We start from the raw sequence: 20,587 nt of genomic DNA, 5'->3' as shown, positions 1-20,587 counted from the left end.
CGGCGTCTGAAGCTCCCTTTACAATAGAGAAGTGACCAGGGTAACCCTAACATTGGATGATTATGATGATTATAGCAGAGTAGCTTCTGAGTCACATAGGAAAAATGCAGGATAGAACTACCTACCCTTTCTAATAAATCTCTGCCAGGATGCCGCTTGTTATGAACCGTGCAGATGCGACCTGGGAATGATGACATAGATGTCATCATGCGGGATGCAGGCTACGTGTCGATTCGTAAGCAACTGGGCATTCATTCCCCGCAGGTTCGTATAAGAATGATGCGTGTAATCTTAAACTGAACGTCCTCGTATTGTAATTTGTTTGGTATTTGTGCTCGGCTGACTCCAAATATCTCGAACCCTCAAATCCTCGAGCTTGTAAAAAGACCATCTCACCCCTCGGGACTAATTACCATGACTACAAAGAATATGGCAGTCTACCACTACCTTGATATCGGCAGACTAGGCCGGGGAGAAGTTGTCAAGTGAGTACCATACCCCTCCTGAAGGATCCTTACAAGCTTCACCACCATGCATTTGCACCGCTTAAGCTGATTTCACAAAGACTATTCATGAAGGATGGTGGTATCAATTTCAAAGAGGTCCGTTATGCATACGACAAGACCTGGCCTAAGATTAGCAAGATTCTCCAGGAGCAAGGTATCACGAGAACAGGAAAAGTGCCCGCGCTTGAGTACCAGGGCTTGATCCTCACGCAGGTCTGCTACAATTTCTTCTTTTTTACTGCATTTGGTTGGATTCTAATTTGGATTCTAGCATATCCCGATCTTACGTTACCTTGCTAGAGACCTTGGCTCTTACGACGGAGAGACCAACCAAGAGAAATATGCGGTCGATGCTGTCTCTGACATCTACATTGACTGGAGAGTAAGTAAATTTCAGTCAAAGCTCTCCGATCTCACATATTGACCAGCCTAAAGTCCAAATGGGTAGCCAATCTGTCGAACAAAACAGACCAGTACAAGGATGAGGTTGTACCGACGTACTACAGTATCCTCGGACAGTATTACAGTGATAACGAAGGCCCCTACCTCCTAGGTGATAAGGTCACCTACGCTGATTTTGCGGTTTATCAATCCATTGATAATGATGAAAGAACTGGAACTCTTCCGGTAAGTTCTCCCAACCAATGCTTTCATAGGGTCCGACTGATCGATTTTAGTCCTCTCTCCCGCAGCCACTTCTCAAGTTGCGAGAGGCTATGGAGCAGCGACCCAATATTGCAGAATATATTAAGGAGACTCGCAAGGATTAGGACTTCAGATGGGTACAATTATCACCTAAAAGTAGCTACCTTAGTTTGCAACGCATTTGATTTCTTCATTATCTACACCTTTCTTCCAGTAGTCCATATATTTCCGCGGTGTACGCTTTCCCCAGCCTCAAACCGAGGCTCGATTTAGGGCTAGCTAATACACCCCAAGTCTTTTCCGAAAGCTCAGCGTTTGATCCCCTGCGTTCCATTATTTCGTGGCTAAAGCTTGTGCAGTAGTGGAGCTTAGCTTATGGCGCGATTAATGAAGGGTAAAATAGGATACATAGTCGAGCCTGTGTGAGGTTTTGCTATGATGTACATTTCGTATAGTCTTCTAGATAGACAACTTGGTGACAACCGTCTCATGGGGAGGCATGTTAGTATGTGCACTTCATAATCACGGCTTGGTAGCACATTAGGAAATCCGAGCTCACGATGGTATTATTGGGTTGTTCAACCTAAAATAACTTAATGGAAACTAGATCGGCTGTTTCTCGTTGTCTATAAAGAAAACGTATATGCCTCACTAGCTGATAGCATCTTCCCTGAGAATAGCGCTCAGCTCATCCCGCTGTTTGCAATTTTCCATCGCAAAGCTTGATGCTAACACCTCCAGTTCTTCCTCCGTCTTGCCCCGAAACAGTTCAGCCATTTCCCACCCAACATACTCACTCATCAAGCACTCTCTCACAACACGCTCCACATGTCGGTCAAATGACCAGACCTTGGGGTACTTGACCGAGTGATACACCTCCGGTACCATTTTCTTAAGGCCAGAAATAAATGGCCCGTACACACCCTCCACACCACTCTTGTCAACAACACCCCAGAAGTCCAGTCCTAGCTCCTGTTTCCGAGTAACAAATGGCTGGATGAGCTTCATATAAGGCGTCTCTGGATCCACGTACACCATACCCTGGTATCCAATATCCTTGTAAAGCCAAATCGACCAGCTGACTCCAGTTTCCGCATAGATGGAAAGCTGCTCCTTCAACAGGGCAAATCTCTTTTCATTTGTTTCTGCTGCTGTAGCCGATCCCACTCTTCTCTCGTCGTCGTAAACAGGGCCGAATTCACCGTTCCAGATGGGAACGTTGTTCTCGCGCATAAACTTGACTTTGCGCTCAAAGCTACTCCTTAGATACTCTCTTTGGGATTTCGTGCCTTCGTATTGCTGCCCAGTAGGAAACCCCATCTTGTTGTAGTCATGACAAGCATACACTGTGTTAGGTAGCAGAGGGCTCTCCGTGAACGCTCGGAAATCCATGGCGTAAGTGTTGCCGTCTATGAAGAGCATATGGTCCGGGTCAATAGCTCTGATAGCTTTTTCAATCCTGGCGCAAAACTGCACAAGCCGAGCGCCGTAAAAGCCATTGTCGGTCATGGTCGGGTCTGCAGGCTCGTTGAGGGGGTTGTAGCCTGCAATAACTGGGTTTCCGCCATAGCGTCTGGCGAGCGCCTCCCAGAGCTGAACGACGCGATCCTGGTGGTCTTTGAAGTCCCAGAACTGGGCTCGTGCAGCTCCAGAGTCACAGTGCCAGTCCTGGTTCTGTCCTCCGGGAACAGCGTGGAGGTCAAGTACGACGTAGATGTTGTGTCGGGCACATATATCGACACACCGGTCCAACAAGGCAAAACCTCCGGGTTTGAGGACATTAGGACTCATGTCATCAATGAAGTGCCGGTAATTGAATGGAAGACGGATGCAATTGAGACCAAGGGAGGCAAAGTATGCTGCATCCGCATCGGAGAAGAAGTGATGAATCAGTCTGTCGAAAAAATATTCGGCCCTCTTTTGTCCCAACACAGAGGCTAACTGTGCCCGGTGCTCGTGCTCATGTCCTGCGAATCCAGTAATGAAGTTTTCCATGTTGAGGAAACCACCAATGCCCGCACCTTTAAGGATAACCGTTTCACCAGCAGGGTTGACGATACGTGTGCCATCCACATGAAGCATCGTGCAAGGTGGTAAGTCCCCATCGGTGGTTCTTGGTGTGCCATTGACAACTCTGTCTGCTGAAGGAACCATTTTGTCTGGGAAGATTGAATAGCTAAATGAATATCCGCCAAAGACCGCTACTTCGTCCATATTTATACATATGAACAATACAATCTGAACAACATTATTTGGATAATCCACGTTTGGCGTATTACATTGAGACCTAAGAGACTCCACTGAAGGGTAATCGCCAAGGCTGGAGTTTTAAGGCGATACTCCCCGACGATCCGCTGGATGGTGTTGGGGCGACTCTCCCCGAAGGCCAATCTCTAAGCCATAGATTATACCCTAAAGCTAAATCATTGCCGCGTGACCGTCCAGTACCTCTTGTGGGCCTGAATGAGTTCAAATAAATAGGCACTGAGACTAATTGTGACCTTTCCGGTTGCGAGCTACCAACCAGAACTGGCAACTCTAAAGTGGCGTACGGGCAGTTTGGTTTATACGCGATATCTTCTGTGGCACTTGGAACGCTACAGTAGTGAAATCCAGTGTTTAGCTAAATTCAGGCTAAATTTAAGCCTTGATAAGACCCGGACAATCGTCCGTATTCTCTTTGCAACAGCTGCACCCAATGTCCTGCCTCGGCCATCTCATTTTGCCAGATCGTAAGGAGCCCCATTGTTTTGGATATTGCCTCCTGCCAGCCAGATGGCAACTCGCACCCTGCCAGGCCCCCCGCCACCAGGACAAATGCACTTCGCGTACAGGTTCGAATTAATGGCACGGTTCCGTGATGACGATGTAGGAAGCCCGGCTCATTTACGTATATTCGCTGTATATGAAGTTGCAGCCCTTTTTGTCCCTTTTCTTCAATCTCCGGGTCTGGCGTCCCCTGCGAAAACGTGGTTCCAATATATGCCATCACCCACGGCCAGTAAATAAGCTCATACATATCGATAAGATGGCCCCGCAGAACAAAACGACACACTTCATCCTCCTGGGGTGGTGCAGTAGCGGACAATTCAGCGGGGAGACTTTCAGACCAGGCTTGTATTTGCGTCTCGTATTCGGCAACCATGGGCCCAAGGGCCTTTATAAAAGTGGCTGGTGACGCATGAATCTGATGAAGGGCCGTAATTTCCTCTGCTATACTACTACTCAGTCGCCGCAGGTATATTTCAGCAAGATAAAATAGCCAAGACGCGCGTTGCCGCTGCGCACCTTGGTTCTTTGGAGAGCCGAGCGGTTGTGGGGGGTTCGGAAAAAAGTGTGGGTATAGAGCGCTTCCAGTATGCGCAATGTTGAAGTCCGGGAGAGAAAGCTCCATGCTCAGCTCTCGCTCTGACTTCCAAGCGGACCAGTAGACAGCTTGCTCGTAGGTATCTGGAGAGCCTGGACTACTGGAAATATCCAACTCAGATGCTAGTTCCTGGGCATGAGCGAGAAAGGGCAAGCGCTGGCACGCTGCCAGAGCCTGCGAAAAGAATCTCCAGGCGTAGAATTGCTGGAAGACGCATACCATGTATACCCCGGAGAGGAAGAGGCACTGTGCTCCGATTATATCCGACCGGACGAGAAGTGACCCGATCCGCTTTTGTGCGGCCTGGAAGAAAACCTGTGAGTTGTGGTAGGCTTCGCTTCCGGGCTTAGTGTCCTGGCTGGAACCAAAAGGAGTAGCGATGGACCCTAGAGCACAGATGACCATGGCCAGACATGATGAAGGAGACCAGTCCAAGCCATCGAGGAAAGCATCGTTCACCAGTCGCCGCGTAGCAATTTCATCCAGGATGGGGTTCTTGCAGTGCACGTAAAAGAAGAAGTTGTCCAGAATCGCGTTGATGCCTTGGGGCTCCATCTCCAAGAGTGCGGCCAAGGAGCATCCACTGTGAGAGGGAGCCGCAATGGTGTCGGGGACGACATTTCGGAGGACTTGAGACGATGGCCCAGATGGTTCACGCATAAAGATGGGCCATCGCAGGACAGACTCGGTTCGATCCGGGAGGACATTTCCATAAAGAACCAACTTTCCCGTATTGGCGCCTGTAGCATTACTACGCGGCTGACACAATGTTGGAATATCTTCGGCTTTGTCGCTTAAGTCGAGTGCTGCAGTCGAAGAAACAAGTAGTTGTTCTATATCATCCAATCGCTGCAATATCTTCAGACTCGCGGGGTCAAAGCTCGACAGGTCCACTGGTGACTGTATACATGTGGTCCCAACCTTGACGCAGTATGAGCAGCTTGGTTTTGCGTTGTCGCATTTGGTCTTGCGGGCTCGGCACACCTGACACGCTGTGTTTGCCCGCTTCCTGGGGTAAAAGGCAGTTCCTCGGGGAGCTGGTCTTTTTCCCGGGTGATACTCGGCGATTTGGTGCTCCATTTGGTGTAGGCGTGGAACGCTGGAGGAACGGAAAGGCTCAGACGGGGAATGTCGCCCACTTAACTTTGCGGACACGCATTTAGCCGGAAAGCGATTCGCATCCTTTTCAATACTTGGTCCAGTCAACTCTTCCAGTGTGGAGACTGAGAGATTAGCCGGACAACCCAGCCAATCTCTAACTAGCGTCCCTCGGGGAGTATCGCTCTCTCCGCATCCCCGCAATCCCCAGACCCAGCATGCTGGTTCAGATGTGCATGTATTGGTGATCGCTAACGGGACTACTTTATATCAGCTCTGAAATCGTGCCATCCTGACCTGGCGCCACCAAAGGCAATATGCCTAGGCACTACCAGAGGGATCTAAGTAGGTAACATTTATATAGATGCGCCTGCTCTCTATTTGAGCACAAGTTCTCAAGAGTAGCAACTCTACGAAATTTCTTTGAGCTAACGGAGCTATTCATATGGATTCAACGGATAAGGTCGAAGCTGGAGCAGGCGGCCAGGCGGTCACCGTGGAGGATATCACGACAAAGCAGAGCCAGTTGAGTATTGAGCAAAAGGCTGAGCACGATCTTACTCTCCGACATATCTTCCGTCACCATCCTGCCCTGGTATGGTGGTGTTTCTACTGGGCTATGGCCGCTGTTGGTTGGTAAGTCGTAGCCTACCTAGGTGTCATAGCGACTGTGCAATGTGCTGATGTCTCAGGGGCTTTGATGCGCAGATCAATGGAGCCATGATTTCCGTCGCCGCCTTTCGGCGCGACTTTGGGTATGGCATACACCTTTCTTGTGCCTTTGTCTAGACTGACACTTACAGATATATCGTAAACGGAGAGTCCGTCCTTCCTGCCAGCTGGCAGACTGCCTTCAACACCGTCAGCAGTGTTGGTCAATTCTTCGGTGGCTTCCTCTGCTCATGGATCTCAGATCGCATCGGACGAAAAAGCTCCCTACTCCTCGGCCTTCTTTGCGTCACGGGTGGTATATTCGGAGAGGTCTTCTCCACCTCCAACTCTGCCTTTGTCGTCTCAAAACTTATCCTAGGCGTGGGCCTCGGGTTCTACCTCACCCTGGCGCCCCTAGCAACATCCGAGATCGCGCCAGTGGTCTTGCGAGGCATTGCATCTGCTGGATGTAACCTCGGGATTGCTATAGGCCAGTTGCTCTCCAACGCGGTCATCAAGGGTTTCGGTGAGCGGACTGATCACTGGGCATATCGGGGTCCATTTGCGGTCCAGCTTTTCTTTTGCCTTTTCCTTGCCGCTGGCCTTATCTTCGCACCAGAAACACCCTGGTACCTTGCACACAAGAAGAAAAGAGAGGAAGCCAAACGATCTATCCGAAGACTGTACGGCCCAGCCGTAGATGCCGAGTCGAAACTTGCCGTTCTGGAAGCAACCATTGCCGACGAAGCGGCCAGCGCCTCAGAGCGGCCCTCTCTGCTCTCCTGCTTCAGGGGCACTGACAGACTGCGCACCATGATCAGCATGGGCGTCTTTGTCTGTCAGCACTTTGCGGGCATCATTTTTGTTCTCGGCTATTCTACCTACTTCTTCCAGCTCGCGGGGCTTGACACATCCAATAGTTTCAATCTTGGCGTGGGTGTCACTGCCTGTGGTGTGGCAGGCAACGTATGTAGTTGGTTTGTTGTGAACTCATTCGGACGTCGAAGCGTCTTCCTAGGCGGAATGTGTATATTGACAGCTCTGCTTCTTCTAATCGGCATTATGGATGTCGTCCCTACGGGTGCCGCGAAATGGACCCAGGCGGCGGCAACCGTGATCTACGCTTTTTTCTACTTTGCTACAATTGGAGCTATGGCTTTCGCCATTCTGGGCGAGGCAAGCAGCACCTCACTGCGCGCGAGCACCATGTCGCTTGCCACGGCTACGCAGGCGGTGATGGGCATTGCGATGAACTTCGCCATCCCTTACATGGTGAACCCAGATGAGGCTGACCTGAAGGGAAAGGTGGGCTTTATTTTCGGCGGCCTGGCGCTAATTGCGACCCTTTGGAGCTTCTTTTTCGTTCCCGAGCTGAAAGGAAGAACGTTCGAGGAAATTGACAAGATGTTTGCTCTAAGGGTGCCTATTAGGAGAATGAAGTCCTACGGATTCTAAAGCTTGGCTAAGGAATCTTTTTGTCTCGTTTGAGCAGAACTTTATTTATGTTCTATGACGGATCGCCGCTTTCCCGCAACTATCAATACCTATATTATATGAAACTTACTAAATGGATCCCCCGTCACTTGGGTAACCGTATTAGTCCTGAAACTGAAGCTAGTCCGCATGTCGCTAAGGCTACTTTAATGCCGAGGCACTCTATATATACCTTCTGTAAAAGAGCTCCAAATACACTTAGAAAACGGCTTAAAAATTGGTGGAATTTGGATGTTACGCTTCTTTTAGGAAATGGATATCGACAAAATGTTCTCGCACAGTACTCTTCTCTAGAGATATTGCAAATACCACTTACCACGTAATGCTCAAGACGGCTAGGCAAAAAGGTGGTCTACTTAGTAAATCCCGATTATATGATATCTGCGAACTATATCCATGAATGTTATCTAGTTGCAACGACTTACAACGTTGTCTCTCAAACCTTCAAAAAAAGGATCAACATTAGATCTCTAGGTACGGCCTATGTCCACTTCATGCTATAGTCTCTCGACAGTTCGCTGTTATCGGACTTCCCTTCAAGGAATAAGTGGGTGACTATCCATAACTTCGATTTCTGTCGGCAAAAACTACCCGCCTGCAACAGGGGTTATAAATACATAAACAGTGGCATGAAGTATTGGATAGTCTTAATATACCTCGAAGTGAGTGTACCGTTTCATGCATTCTTTTCGCCCTACTTTAGATTCTCTTTTTTCACCTCTTTTTTGCCCATTTTCGAGTGCCTCGGGTTAATGATATAAATTATATAAGGTAGGGTGTGGAAGAACTTATGGCCTATGACTATACAGGTTTCGGTTTTTTGCTTGGAATTACGACCGAAAACACTGTCTGACTTTGGTGTTGCAGTGTTACATGTCACGTCCCATCTCGAGTCCAGCCTGATTCGCGTTTCTTTCTCCAATCGGGATATCTACCGTTAGACTCGATAGCCCGTACTTAATATTTAGGATGATTGGGAAGTCAAACGAGCACGCCAATGTAGCACTCGGTGGAACTGCGGGTTTTTACAGCGTTAATGTGGCTCATCAGGGGAATATAGCAATGTGGAGGAATTCTGTACGAGTCTGTCGGTTTATACCATATCCCCTCTAATAAACGTATCATGCTAGATGACTTAGTTGTGGGAGTCCGTCAGGGATTAATGTTCCAAGGGCCGTTTGTTTGTGTGACCATCTAAGAAATCGCATTGCTGACGGCAGCTTCCTGTTGTGGTCGTCCCAAGGTTGCGTCCATCGTGACTTCTCACTTCATCTTTTCCTTCCTCTTCCTCTTCTTCTTCTCTCTTCTCTTCCCCTCCACCTCTCAATTTCCGCTTCGAGGCTTTCGGTGGGTTGAATCCTCCATTTACACGTGCTCCTCCATTAACTGATCTACAGTTGACTTCAACTACTTCACCATGTCCAACCACGTGGATACTGTTGATCTCAGCCTCATTGAGGCTCCAGTCACCTGGCGCGCCTACATGATCTGTGGCTTTGCAAGCTTCGGAGGTAAAACCAACTACCCCTTACAAAATTATAACGGCTCACACCTCGATAGGCATCCTTTATGGCTATGACTCTGGCTACATCAGTGGTGTCCTTGGCATGGACTATGTCAAGGAGCACTTTGGGCACCACGTTCCCAAGAGTGATGATTCCCCTGCCGGTTTTGAGATTGCGACTTCGCGCAAGTCTCTCATCACCTCTATCCTGTCTGCTGGTACCTTCCTCGGTGCAATCCTTGGTGGTGCCGTGGCTGAGATGATTGGTCGTCGCCTGGCTATCATGCTATCCTGCTTGATCTTTTCCATTGGAGTTGCGGTTCAGGTTGCTACCACCTCCGTTGGTGTTCTTGTGGCAGGTCGTCTGGTTGCTGGTCTTGGAGTCGGTGGTGTCTCCTCTGTTGTCATTTTGTATGTCTCCGAAATCAGTCCCCGACGTGTCCGTGGTTTGCTTGTTTCCATGTATCAATGGGCGATTACTATCGGTTTGCTCGTGGCTTCTGGCGTTGATCAAGCCTGCAAGAACCGAACCGACTCGACCTCTTACCGCATCCCCATTGCTCTTCAGTTCATCTGGGCCATCATTCTTGCCGCTGGTCTTTTCTTTTGCCTGAGTCCCCTCGATACTATGTCCGTCGTGGCCGAACCGAGGACGCTCTCCGCTCTCTTTCTCGGGTCCGTGGCCAGTCTCTCACCCACCCAGCTATCCAGGCCGAGCTCGCGGAAATCCAGGCCAACTATGATTATGAGAAGAGAATTGCCAGCACTTCCTGGGCTGATTGCTTCAAGGGTGGTATGTCGCCTCGCGGCAACCTCCGTCGCGTTATTGCGGGCACTGCCTTGCAGATGTTCCAGCAGTGGACTGGGATCAACTTCATTTGTATGTGATCATTGTATGACTTCTTCACCGACTTATCGCTAACCCCCTTTCTAATCTAGTCTACTACGGAACCACCTTCTTCCAGCAGGTCGGCTTGCAGAACCCTTTCCAGATTTCGACTATTACAAACGTTGTCAACGTTGTCACCACCCCCGCCTCATTCTACATGGTTGAGAAGTACGGACGTCGTACTCTACTGATTTGGGGTGCCGTTGTTATGTGCATTTGCGAATACATCATCGCAATCGTTGGTGTTGCTTCTCCTGACGGACACGCAGCGTATGCACCACATGTTGAAATCCTATGCTATAATAATTTTTACTAATATCATTCTAGAAACACCTGTCTCATAGTGTTTGTCTGCTTCTACATTGCCGCGTTTGCCACCACCTGGGGCCCTGCAGCTTGGGTCGTCATTGGCGAAATCTACCCCCTTCCCATCCGAGCCAAGGGTGTTGCCCTCGCTACAGCTTCGAACTGGTTGTGGAACTGTGTCATCGCCGTCATCACTCCCTATTTGGTTGACAAGGAATACGGCAACTTGAAGTCAAAAGTCTTCTTTGTCTGGGGTAGCGCACTCTTCCTCTGTCTTTTGTTTGCCTTCTTTGTTATTCCTGAGACCAAGGGTCTCACTCTGGAGCAGGTTGACAAGATGCTGGAGGAGTCTAGCCCTCGCACCAGTGCCAAGTGGTGCCCTCATGATACTTTTGCTCACGAGATGGGCAGCGCGCAGTTCGGTCCCGGCATCGAAGAGCAGAAGTCCACTGCCCTTCACTCTGATAAGGCTGTTCACGAGGGATCTCTAGAGCGCCGCCGTCTTAACGAATGTTAAGCCGACTTACTTTACGCAGACTTAATGCAACACGATCATGTCTGAAGCGAATTGTCATATGGAGTCTTTACTGAAGCACATCAAAAATTTGCATGGGATTAAAGGGAAAACAACAAAATTTACAAAAACTGGTTGAGAATCCCTATGTAGTCTGAAATATGGATGATCGTGCATTCATCAGACACATTTGCTAGTTTATGTGCTCAGCCCCTTAGCTTAGGAAATCAGAGGCCTTTTAATCTATGAAAAGAGTGCAGGTAGACATAAAAACTTTGGTATTGAACAACAATTTTTGGAGACACATATACACGCCAGCTTGGAGCATACATGGGTTGCAACGTTGCAACGAAAGGACCAGGAGACAAGACATTCAAACGCCAGACCCATGCTCTGCCATAAGCGCCAAATCCGATACAAGATACCACAATCAAAGAGCAGCTCATTCCGCATCGGAAGATGCATCCTTGGACTTGCTCTTCTTCTTTTTCTTCTTCTCCTTGCGCTCAGCAGCATCGTCCACATCAACATCCGCATCAGTCTCTCGCTTCCGCTTGCTCTTCTCCTTCTTCTCCTTCTTTCTCTTCTTCTCCTCCAAATCCACCGGCGCAACCTCCTCGGGCGCAATGAAATCCTTCTCGCGCTCGCGCATCTTCTCTTCCCGCTTGACCCGCTGCCTCTCGACAACCTCCTCCTTCTGAGCCCGATCCTTCGCCTCCTTCGACAAGAAGTACTCTCCAGACTCGATCTGCAAGTCGACCTTGCTCTTCTCCGGCGCAGGCGGGAACGGCGTGTAAACCTTCTTGCTCTTGTCGGTAACCTGGAACGGAACACGACGCTTGGACAGCGTGCGCTTCTTGAAGTTAGGCAAGAACCGGTCCCAGGACTCTCCCGCCAGCGTCGGGTCCTTGGCCAATTCGCGTTTAATCATGAGCTCCTTGATATGGTAGATCGGATGGATATTCGCCATGCAGTCGTCGATGATCCGTCGCACTTCCTTCAACCCCTTGTACGGTCCCATCACCGCAACCGTGTTTCCCTGTACCAGGATGTATGTGCTGGTGAGCAGTTCCAGTGCCTTGAGAGTTGAACCGTTCGGGCCGAGGATGCGCTGGCGCCGCTTGACGAAGCGCTCTTTGTTGCGGACCTGGTTGCGGATCTTGATCACGTCGCAGGCTGTGCCGTCTTCGAGGATCTTCATCGCTTGTGTGACTGGCACGCTTCGCGCGAGCAGCTTGATCAGATCGCGGGCTTTCATGATTGCGGCTGGGTCGTAGGTCTTTCGTGTTGTCTTCACTGTCATGCTTCCCTCCACCAAATCCAGTGTGCATGCGATCCCCTGCTTCTCCAGAGCGCGGGTGATCACCGGCCATGCTTCCTTCAGGTATTGTTCGCGGTATTTGGGGAAGAGGGTCATGAAGGATGACTCCTCGACGAAGCTTCCGGCGGCATTGTGTTCGGGCTTGAATTCTTCGATCTGTTCGGGTTTGGTCAGTACTGAGGATAAATGGCAATGGAAATGCAAATAACGTACCTTCCACTTGTCAATGTCATCTGTGTCCCATGACTTCTCCTTGTTGTGTGTGGAAGGCATCTTGAGCGATGTTGCGCAAAAGAAAGAAAACGACAGTTCTGGAGCTCAAATGAAAATCCGCGCCAACTTTTTTTCTCCCCGCTTTCCCCGATCGGGCAGCCTTTATGCCTGAGAAAATAGGTGTCTATTGTCTTTATCGGGTACATATCATCCTGGTCACTCCATGTCGATATTCTATAGGATTGCATGTGGTCAGTAGTAAGACTTTAAAGACTGGTTTTAATGTAAAATGGATGTACTCTATTTGAGCCTTTTCTGCTAGTCAAGGAAGTGTGAAGAAATCGTACGCCTTATCACGCCCAACCTAGATTTTATAGATGCCCAGTGAATAAGACAGAGAACGCTTCCGACTAACGTTATATGTTGGCCGAGTACTTGGTACTTGATATTGCCAATCCTCTCTGGTCTCCCCTGTTGCCCCTTAACGGTTTCCAGCACCTCCCCTTTTAACGGAGACAGCACGGCAACCGGGGTGATGGATAGGCTCGGGGTACCCGTAGGTCTGTGCCCAACCGGTTGCTCGATGAGTAAAATAGAGTTGATATCAATTGAGGCTCTCCATGATCTTTCAATCTCCGTAGTCTTTTGTAAACAGAGAAGCACCAGCGCTATGTATCATCTCTCGGGAAAGTAGGCCGTTAACTCAGGGGCATTCCATAACAAACTTTAAGCGTTCTCCCTAGAAAACGGTATGGTCTCTTCCGAGTAAGGGACAGGAGAATATATGCCCGGTTCTGTCGGGTCCGAACCTGCAGGTTGTCTCGTATATAACCCATGTAGACGGTAATCGAGACGTCACGGCTGTGATTGGGTATCGGCGAGAACTAACGGTGTGATAACTGGTCAGATTGTTCTTGCTGCCCAAGGGAGGTCAGTGTGATAGGAAGCTCAAATATAGCTGGTTTGAGGGAAGAAATGTCACTTTGGCAAATGAGAGTGCGAATCAACAATGACTTTGAGAGGCTGTCGGGGATCGCAATGGCATATGTAATTTCCAAGGGTGGTAAAGCGTTGTGCAAAGTGAAGATCTTAGATGGCAGCGGGTGAGGCTAACAGCCCTGGTAGTTCCAGGTGCTTTCCCGTCAGTCTGGTAACTCTCCCCTTCCACTTCTCTCTTCTCATTTCCTCTCTGTTCATCCTTTCCTCGGCAGTGTTGCTTCTCATCGAGCTTTGAAGCACCCTTGAGGTTCCCAGTAATCCATGATAACTCGATAACGTCGTTCAGACTCCGGCCGTGGGTCCCGTCGAGGCTCTCAGGCACCAGGCACGACCTCGTGGGGTTTGCACACACAGCAATCTCGATAGTCTCAGGCTCTCTACTATGCACTCTTCACTCTTTCCATCGAGCTATCAGCGCCTTATACTAGGGCCATGCGAGTCATTGCTTGGCGCAATCCCCAGATCCCCGATCCCCCGATGCCCGATCTGCCCTGAGATGCTCCGATCCGCACCCGGGCCGCCATGTTCTGCGGCTTTCTGCAAACCATGATAGGAAGGTATGAGGCTCTTTACAGCCGAGACTGGGCGCGTTTGGGCATTGTCAGCTCCGCAGAAACCACAACAGCGGGAAGTGGGCTGGCTACGAGCGTTCTCTCACGCCAATCGTCGAGTCCCACATGCTTCTCTGTGCGACCACGCCCTCTTCCAAACCCCGGGATTCCCAGTCTTTCCAATGGACTTCAGCAGACACACGACCGTATTATGGATACAGAAATTCGACATGATACAGGGGGCACCGATGCGATCAAGAAAAATCATTGACTAACCATCTTTCGCTAAGTAGAGATATATGCAAGTGGGATGCAAACGGAAGGCGACTGAAGCTGTACAGCATGCGAGTTGTTGGATGGATCAAGAGTGTCGACAACGAGTCGATCTCATCGCGAAGTCATTCTCGGCTGGGGAATCATGTCGGGCTCTCACGAGATTTGTTTGATAAGGTGGACTTCTATGGCTTTCGGCCAATGCAGACGTACCTAGTCTGTCAGAGTCCATTTCTCAAGATGTCAACGAGGCGATACATACAGTGGAAAATATGGTTTCAACGTGTGGTCAGCAGCCTCCCGCTGTGCTTGCGTGACAAGGGCCTCGAAATTCTGTGGTGACATATGCAAACGTTGAATCAATGGGTAGAGGGCGAGTGATCGAAGAAGTTGCTTGATATTTTCGTGGTTCGACCGGCCGATGTTTCGCATTCTTGCATCTGCCCTGAATCAGTCTCGATCATTCACCCCAAGAGAAATGCCAAACCAACCATTCGACCACGCTGACAAAGGAAGAGGGATCATCTTTGTGTCCACCTCTACAAAGCCCGCCTCTGTCATGAGTGTTCTCAGTTTCGAACCAATTCGAAGATCTTTCCTATCCTCCAAAGCACGCAGATAGTGTGTGCTCCACCTTCTCAGGGCATGGTCGTCAGTGAGTGAGCCATTGTCAGATTGCACATTGAAGTATATCTCGACCATCTGTACCCATCCTCCTGGCTTCAGTACACTTGAAGGAGCCCGGTGTTAGTCTTGAGGGTTCGATTGAATCGTGTCATGTTTCTCAGATCAACAGCAAAGTCAACCTGCTCAAGGGGTTCGCGCACCTGACTATGTCACGGAGATAGGATGGCCATCGGGCTCGGTGGATACCGGTCGCAAGGAGTCTCGAGTGGACAAGATCGAAGTGGTTGGTGGGAAATGTGAAACGGCGATTCAGATCATCGACCTGTGGGATGACATGTTAGCAGCCCTTCTCAGAAGGTCAGGCATCGTTGATCACGACTGGCTAAGTAAATCCTCAAGACACAAAGCTTAGGTCTGCGGCAGTGACACTGCTGTTCTCTCGATGCGGAATACGCCTTTCGCCAAGGCGAACAACGACTTACCTGAAGCCACAAGTTGTCAGGCATATCGTCTGGATTCATGTGCGGGGCAATGTCCACGCCGATGACCTACAAGGCTCCGATTGTCAGATAATTGTCGAACACTCCCAAGGGAACATATCACCTCGCAGCTGGGATTTTGTTCAGCAACCTCGACAGCCCAGGAGGCGGATCCATGCCCGCAGTCTAACACTCTTCGAAGTCGACGTATTGGTGGAAATATGAGGCGGTTATCGAAAATTCTTTGAAACACTTGCTGCTCGTCCTCGAGCCGATCTGCTTCTTCCTGATTTGCTTGTCAGCAGTGCAACAATGGTGAGACTCCCATAGTTCTACCTCATCGACTGGTCCGAAATATGTGCGGTGATCGATCGAATATTTCTGATACTCGCGGCCCTGGAATGTGACAGTAGCGAGATATTCACGATCTAGTTCTATTGTCTGTGAATCCGGACTCCTAGTTGTCAATATGAACGTCAGTCTTCCTTGGGTTACACGCACGAACGGGGAGATCAAGCGTACGCCATTATCACCCTGAATCAAGTGGAGTGGTAGACGAAGAAGGAAATCTCAGCTGGTATATACGGATTAGTCTGGCTAGGGCGGGGTTGAATCTTCCGGGTCCAACAAAGTGCATCAGATCACGATGTTTGAAAAAGGAGCGAAAATCGATGTGATTTTAATGGAAGCGATCGGGTACCGCTTGGAGACGTCGGCGGCAACGGCACCTTTAGGATGGCGGCTCGCGCGAGGATCATTCACCTTTGAGCGTCTGTTGGTGATGGTGGTATGGAGGGGCTTTCGATCATACAGTGAACCCGAATGGACAAATGGAGAAAGCCAAATGGTCCGCCCAATTCAATTGCCTCGTGGAAGATCACAAAAACGATTTGTGAAGACACGGGGCGCTCAACGGCCAAATAATTAGCACCGATGGGGCCAGCGTAAGTGGTAACCAAATACGATTACTGCGGACTCCTAATTCCCTCCGGATCGCTGATGTGGTCCAGGGCAACTCCGAGACCTCATTCACACCACAAAGAAGGTACCGCGCGTGACAACCTTCCAAGTATTCTACTCCAGGGGAATGGGATATTCAACCAGGATGGAAGAAGCAAGAAGGCGGGTCGGTTGAGTAACCGAACAGTGGTTCACGAAATGTGCTGGCAGGATTGGCATACTGACATGGAAGTATCAGGATAGACTTGACTCGGTTCCGCCGCTTAAAGCCAAGCTAACGAACCTTGAGCCTAGGCGGCAGTGCCGTCAACTAATGCACAGTTCGCCGTCACGCACAGTACCTACTTTGCATGAAGGGTCCAAGGACGCCCGACAGTGTGGATTGAGTGCAAACCCGCTCACACTGCATCTGACTAGGACATCCATACCGAACCTGTAAGGGTCGTTTCTGTGGTAAAATCGAAGGATTCCTTTGACGGGTATTAACGGTTATAGCGCGACTATCCAGAAAATCGAACCTATTGTTGCTTACGGTGATTCTTCCTCAAATCCTACCAACAAGGTGTTCTGAACGACGAAAGGTGTCACAAGGATTTCGCTCAGACAATGCAAAAACCAACCTGAATCACCCAACACTTGGACATGAGGCTGAAACGATTGTCCAAAAGCAGTGCAACATGGCCATAAGGAGAAAAAGCCCATCATGAATCGAACATCATGATAAACCAAATTGAAACAAAAGCTTTGGTATTGGACTTCTGTCCAGCCCTTTCTGTACGCCCTGCATTACATGTACATTACAGATTCCAGAGGTCTGGAAATTGATCTTCGCTGGTTCCCGCTGTCAGTTCCAATCAAGACGAAAAAGAAAAGAAGCTGCCCACAATTGGACCGGAGCCTTGGTGACACAGGTTTTTAAATCATTTACTCACGCCCCGGACCAAAGCCGTATCCTCGGGACAATGTCCATGCAGTACTGTGGGTGCCAGGTGGCTTGCTCAGCCCGGTCTCACAATTAGCACCACAGTGGCCCCCCTTCACCCCAACTCCAGTGGAGATTGACCGGGTCAGGATCAGCATCGTCCTCGTTGGACATCCATCCCCTCGGGATTTCCTGTGGATATACAATAGTTTTGAAATTTTGTTTATGCCCCTCTTCGCTCGCGGCTCACACACACACCGCTTGTCTTGTCATTGTCTTGCGTTCCATTCCAATGCTGTTGGCTTGATGACGCTACGCGGATTTGCTACAGGGATTTTAGTCTCCGGATTGCCCCAATGTACATAACAGTAGTACCCCCGCGCGATAAGCCGGTATTTCTATTTCCTCCCCATCCTTTTTCTGACATGACAGTTCGTCTGGTTGCCTTGCTTACGGGGGTTCGTCTACATGTAAGTGCAGGGGCATAAACGTAATTCTGGCGGAGAATATATCCACCCCGAAGACATTCAATTCCGTGTGAATGTGGGTATCGTCTGGCTTTCGGAGTAAAGTATGTGACTACAACGCCGTGGCAGTCCCCACTCCAGGTTCCGAATCCACCGTGGAAACCCCCTTGGAAAATTCTAAGCCACCTGACTCCTGATTTTGCATTTTTGAATCCTGGCCAATTCTCCAAGGATCGTTTCCACTGCCTCGCACAATTTCATGTATTCGAAAACTGCAAGGACTCTCCCTCTAGTGTACTTGCAGGTACAGGTATGGATTCATACAATAAGTTAATACGAGTTGGATGTTTCCTTTTCAAATTGCCGCCACTATCATCTACCATGGGTGGTGATGTTTACGACCCAGCCAGTCGGGACCATTTCGGAGACGATGTGGAAACCAGTTTAAGTTCACAATCAAAGTCTTTTCTCGCGGGTCCGAGTACATGTACATGTACAGTGCAAGCGAGAAAACATCCAAGTCCATCCAAACTGTCGGGTCACCAGGGGGCTTACAGTACCCGTCCGGGGGCTGCCGTTGGTTCTGAAACCCAGCGCCATGGTTCGTTCTCGGGAAGCCTGGCCTTACTTTCCCGGCACTCTGGTCTACACGTACTAGTTTATAACTTATAACGTTATGGTTAAGGGGCGGTACACATCGCTCTCATTTCCGATCGGCTATTCTGTTAATACTGACTGTATCTTACACGTCCTTGATGGCCTCGTATCGGAGTCCCAGCGGATCGAGACTGAGCGGGGTGTTGTCCAGAGTGTCGGGACGCTATCACGTAGTGGGCTTGCGCTCCCTCCTTGTAGCTTCGGGGTCTCCGTATTTATTTATTTGTCATTTGCTATTCTTGTCTGGGATTATGGACTATCGTGGCTATCTTTGGCCGATCATTGGGAGCCTGTTGGGGAGATGTTGACTTCTTCTGCTTCTTCTTTTTCAGTTTCTACATGTACAATGCGTGTCAAAATATTACTCGCATATTACAGTATATTGTTAGGCCATTGAGTTCCTGATTGCGATTTTCTATTTTACTTTTATCCGGTGGGACTTTGGAGTAGGAGACCCGCATTCGATATTAAAGGGGGTACACGTCACATTCACTTGGATTGTACATGTAGATAGAAGGATTTACCCTTGCCTATTTTACTGGAATTGACTATGATCCAAGCCTGCCGGACATACTGCGGATCAGTCATAGCCCAGATGGATGAGAATATCGACTAGACGTGACAATCTATGGAGAATGCTGTTTCGAATCAGCGAGACATTTCCGCGTTGTCCAAGTTATGCCTCGGCTGATACGTTATAGGTCATCAATCGTTCAAAGAATTCCATATATGAACATGGCAATTTGGCTAGATCATAGCAAAGAGTGGGGTATAGCGAAAAGCACAAACGTAAGTACAGTACACGGCACAAAGTCGGAGCCAGAAAATATCAAAAACGTTCACTTATCACCTCTCACCTACCGAACATCCTCCCTCCCAGTCATAAACTTGACAGCCGCCGCAATAATCTGCATAACAGTCTCGATCTCCGCCTCTGTCCGGGGCGCATAGATGAGAAGATATTCGGCTGGGATGTCTGGCCTGGTACCAAGGGAAAGGTACGTCATGGCCGATGAGCCTGAGAAAGCGTGTCGCTGGCCCCAACCTGCTTCGATTACTTTGATGCCTGGATGTGAGTTAGTGCATGGCCATGCATAAGGAACAGCACAGATGACGACAAAAAAGATGCGATAAACATACAATCAGCTGGCGCGAGGATAACATGTGCCGAGTGATCATTCCCCGAATGAATATGAGCAATCTCGCCATTCAAAATCCCAGGCGAAGGAATATGATCAGCAAAGAAGAGAGCCGGGACATGATTCTCGAGATTCGAGCGAGATAGTTTGACAAGGTGATGGTTGCGCAGACCGAAGGCATTGAACACATCGCAGAATTTCTATTAACAAATAGCAAAACAAAAGCAATTAGCGACCAGCTCATCCAAGCATCCACCTATCCTACCGAAAAGTGGGCATATACATACCTCCATAACAACCTCATCCGGCACCTGCGTCAACTGCCTCTGCGGCACAACATGAGGCCCAACAACAGGCCTCCCCTCCTTCCTCCTCTCAGACAACATCAAGAACCCCTCATCGCCCTTCCCATGCCCCTCCGCCGCCGCAATACGCCGCACATACTCGTCCGTACTGAGCATCTCGCGCCCGAACGGCTGGAAGAATACGCGCACAAGGATCCATCCTAGGGCGTTGTTTGGGACGCCGCCTGGGCCGTAGGATTTGAAGATTTTGTAATCGCGATATGCGGCTGGGAGGAGGAGCGTAGAGGTGAGAAGGGCGAAGGCACTGAGAGCGACGTTTACGCGGGAGTGGGTGTTGAGGGTTGATGTAAGTGTTTGGAGGGTTGGGATGGGCATTGTGGTGGTCGTCTAGGATGTTAACTTGATCATAGAGAATTGGATAGAGGGTGAGGTTTGGTTCTGGAGTGCTGAAATATAATATGTCTCGGATGTCGGGGTCCCTTCGCGGTCTGACGCGATCCCGAGGAATTCGCGTGAGGCTCCGGTTCTTTTCTCATCTACATACACATACATGTACATGCTGTTCATCATACGATATACGATTTGGTGAGAATCCGAAATCCGATTCGTTATGCTACTCATATTATCGTTATGTCTAGTGTGACTTGGGTCTATGTACTTCGTACAGAGTGCATGGCCCCCAAATGAGGTGTTGATCGGG

General features: G+C 49.4%; 8 protein-coding genes across 8 annotated transcripts; 3 read left to right on the top strand and 5 right to left on the bottom strand.

Moving 5' to 3' along the window:
- Window positions 1-305: 305 nt before the first annotated feature.
- N7446_000301 (glutathione S-transferase) lies at window positions 306-1,312 on the top strand. Its single transcript, XM_058509068.1, has 5 exons — window positions 306-485; window positions 566-719; window positions 778-888; window positions 942-1,133; window positions 1,184-1,312. The coding sequence occupies exons 1-5, from the start codon at window positions 415-417 to the stop codon at window positions 1,274-1,276; spliced, it is 621 nt and encodes a 206-aa protein (XP_058378047.1). The 5' UTR covers window positions 306-414; the 3' UTR covers window positions 1,277-1,312.
- Window positions 1,313-1,802: 490 nt separating this feature from the next.
- N7446_000300 (glycoside hydrolase family 5 protein) lies at window positions 1,803-3,233 on the bottom strand (the record flags this gene model as incomplete). The annotated part of the gene is made up of 1 exon (XM_058509067.1): window positions 1,803-3,233. The coding sequence occupies one exon, from the start codon at window positions 3,231-3,233 to the stop codon at window positions 1,803-1,805; it is 1,431 nt and encodes a 476-aa protein (XP_058378046.1).
- A 547-nt stretch (window positions 3,234-3,780) lies between these two features.
- N7446_000299 (Zn(II)2Cys6 transcription factor) lies at window positions 3,781-5,598 on the bottom strand (the record flags this gene model as incomplete). The annotated part of the gene is made up of 1 exon (XM_058509066.1): window positions 3,781-5,598. The coding sequence occupies one exon, from the start codon at window positions 5,596-5,598 to the stop codon at window positions 3,781-3,783; it is 1,818 nt and encodes a 605-aa protein (XP_058378045.1).
- Window positions 5,599-6,061: 463 nt separating this feature from the next.
- Window positions 6,062-7,722, top strand: N7446_000298 (uncharacterized protein; the record flags this gene model as incomplete). The annotated part of the gene is made up of 3 exons (XM_058509065.1): window positions 6,062-6,252; window positions 6,309-6,371; window positions 6,420-7,722. 3 exons carry the CDS (start codon window positions 6,062-6,064, stop codon window positions 7,720-7,722), a joined length of 1,557 nt encoding a protein of 518 aa, XP_058378044.1.
- A 1,456-nt stretch (window positions 7,723-9,178) lies between these two features.
- Window positions 9,179-10,977, top strand: N7446_000297 (sugar porter family MFS transporter; the record flags this gene model as incomplete). The annotated part of the gene is made up of 5 exons (XM_058509064.1): window positions 9,179-9,272; window positions 9,322-9,861; window positions 9,969-10,145; window positions 10,205-10,424; window positions 10,482-10,977. 5 exons carry the CDS (start codon window positions 9,179-9,181, stop codon window positions 10,975-10,977), a joined length of 1,527 nt encoding a protein of 508 aa, XP_058378043.1.
- Window positions 10,978-11,416: 439 nt separating this feature from the next.
- Window positions 11,417-12,568, bottom strand: N7446_000296 (KRR1 small subunit processome component; the record flags this gene model as incomplete). The annotated part of the gene is made up of 2 exons (XM_058509063.1): window positions 11,417-12,451; window positions 12,509-12,568. 2 exons carry the CDS (start codon window positions 12,566-12,568, stop codon window positions 11,417-11,419), a joined length of 1,095 nt encoding a protein of 364 aa, XP_058378042.1.
- Window positions 12,569-14,516: 1,948 nt separating this feature from the next.
- N7446_000295 (class I SAM-dependent methyltransferase) lies at window positions 14,517-17,340 on the bottom strand (the record flags this gene model as incomplete). Its single annotated transcript, XM_058509062.1, has 8 exons — window positions 15,960-17,340; window positions 15,774-15,894; window positions 15,562-15,723; window positions 15,441-15,506; window positions 15,159-15,280; window positions 14,823-15,061; window positions 14,594-14,771; window positions 14,517-14,544 (listed from the first exon to the last, which is right to left on the bottom strand). The coding sequence occupies exons 1-8, from the start codon at window positions 15,962-15,964 to the stop codon at window positions 14,517-14,519; spliced, it is 921 nt and encodes a 306-aa protein (XP_058378041.1). The 5' UTR covers window positions 15,965-17,340.
- Window positions 17,341-19,300: 1,960 nt separating this feature from the next.
- On the bottom strand, window positions 19,301-20,262 carry N7446_000294 (uncharacterized protein; the record flags this gene model as incomplete). Its single annotated transcript, XM_058509061.1, has 3 exons — window positions 19,301-19,509; window positions 19,584-19,782; window positions 19,870-20,262. 3 exons carry the CDS (start codon window positions 20,260-20,262, stop codon window positions 19,301-19,303), a joined length of 801 nt encoding a protein of 266 aa, XP_058378040.1.
- Window positions 20,263-20,587: the final 325 nt, after the last annotated feature.

This window comes from Penicillium canescens, assembly GCF_028828765.1.
Source record: "Penicillium canescens strain IBT 15451 chromosome Unknown utg000001l_segment0_segment0, whole genome shotgun sequence".
Lineage (NCBI taxonomy): Eukaryota > Fungi > Ascomycota > Eurotiomycetes > Eurotiales > Aspergillaceae > Penicillium > Penicillium canescens.
Note: the sequence above shows the minus strand (reverse complement) of the source record. Positions and strands in the feature narration are given on the sequence as shown.

Bases quoted from the DNA above. Each gene is read 5' to 3' on its own strand.
- N7446_000301 (XM_058509068.1), top strand. From the start codon at position 415: ATGACTACAAAGAATATGGCAGTCTACCACTACCTTGATATCGGCAGA. The intron at 720-777 runs GTCTGCTACAAT...TTTGGATTCTAG, and splicing joins AGGGCTTGATCCTCACGCAG to CATATCCCGATCTTACGTTA. The intron at 889-941 runs GTAAGTAAATTT...ACCAGCCTAAAG, and splicing joins ACATCTACATTGACTGGAGA to TCCAAATGGGTAGCCAATCT.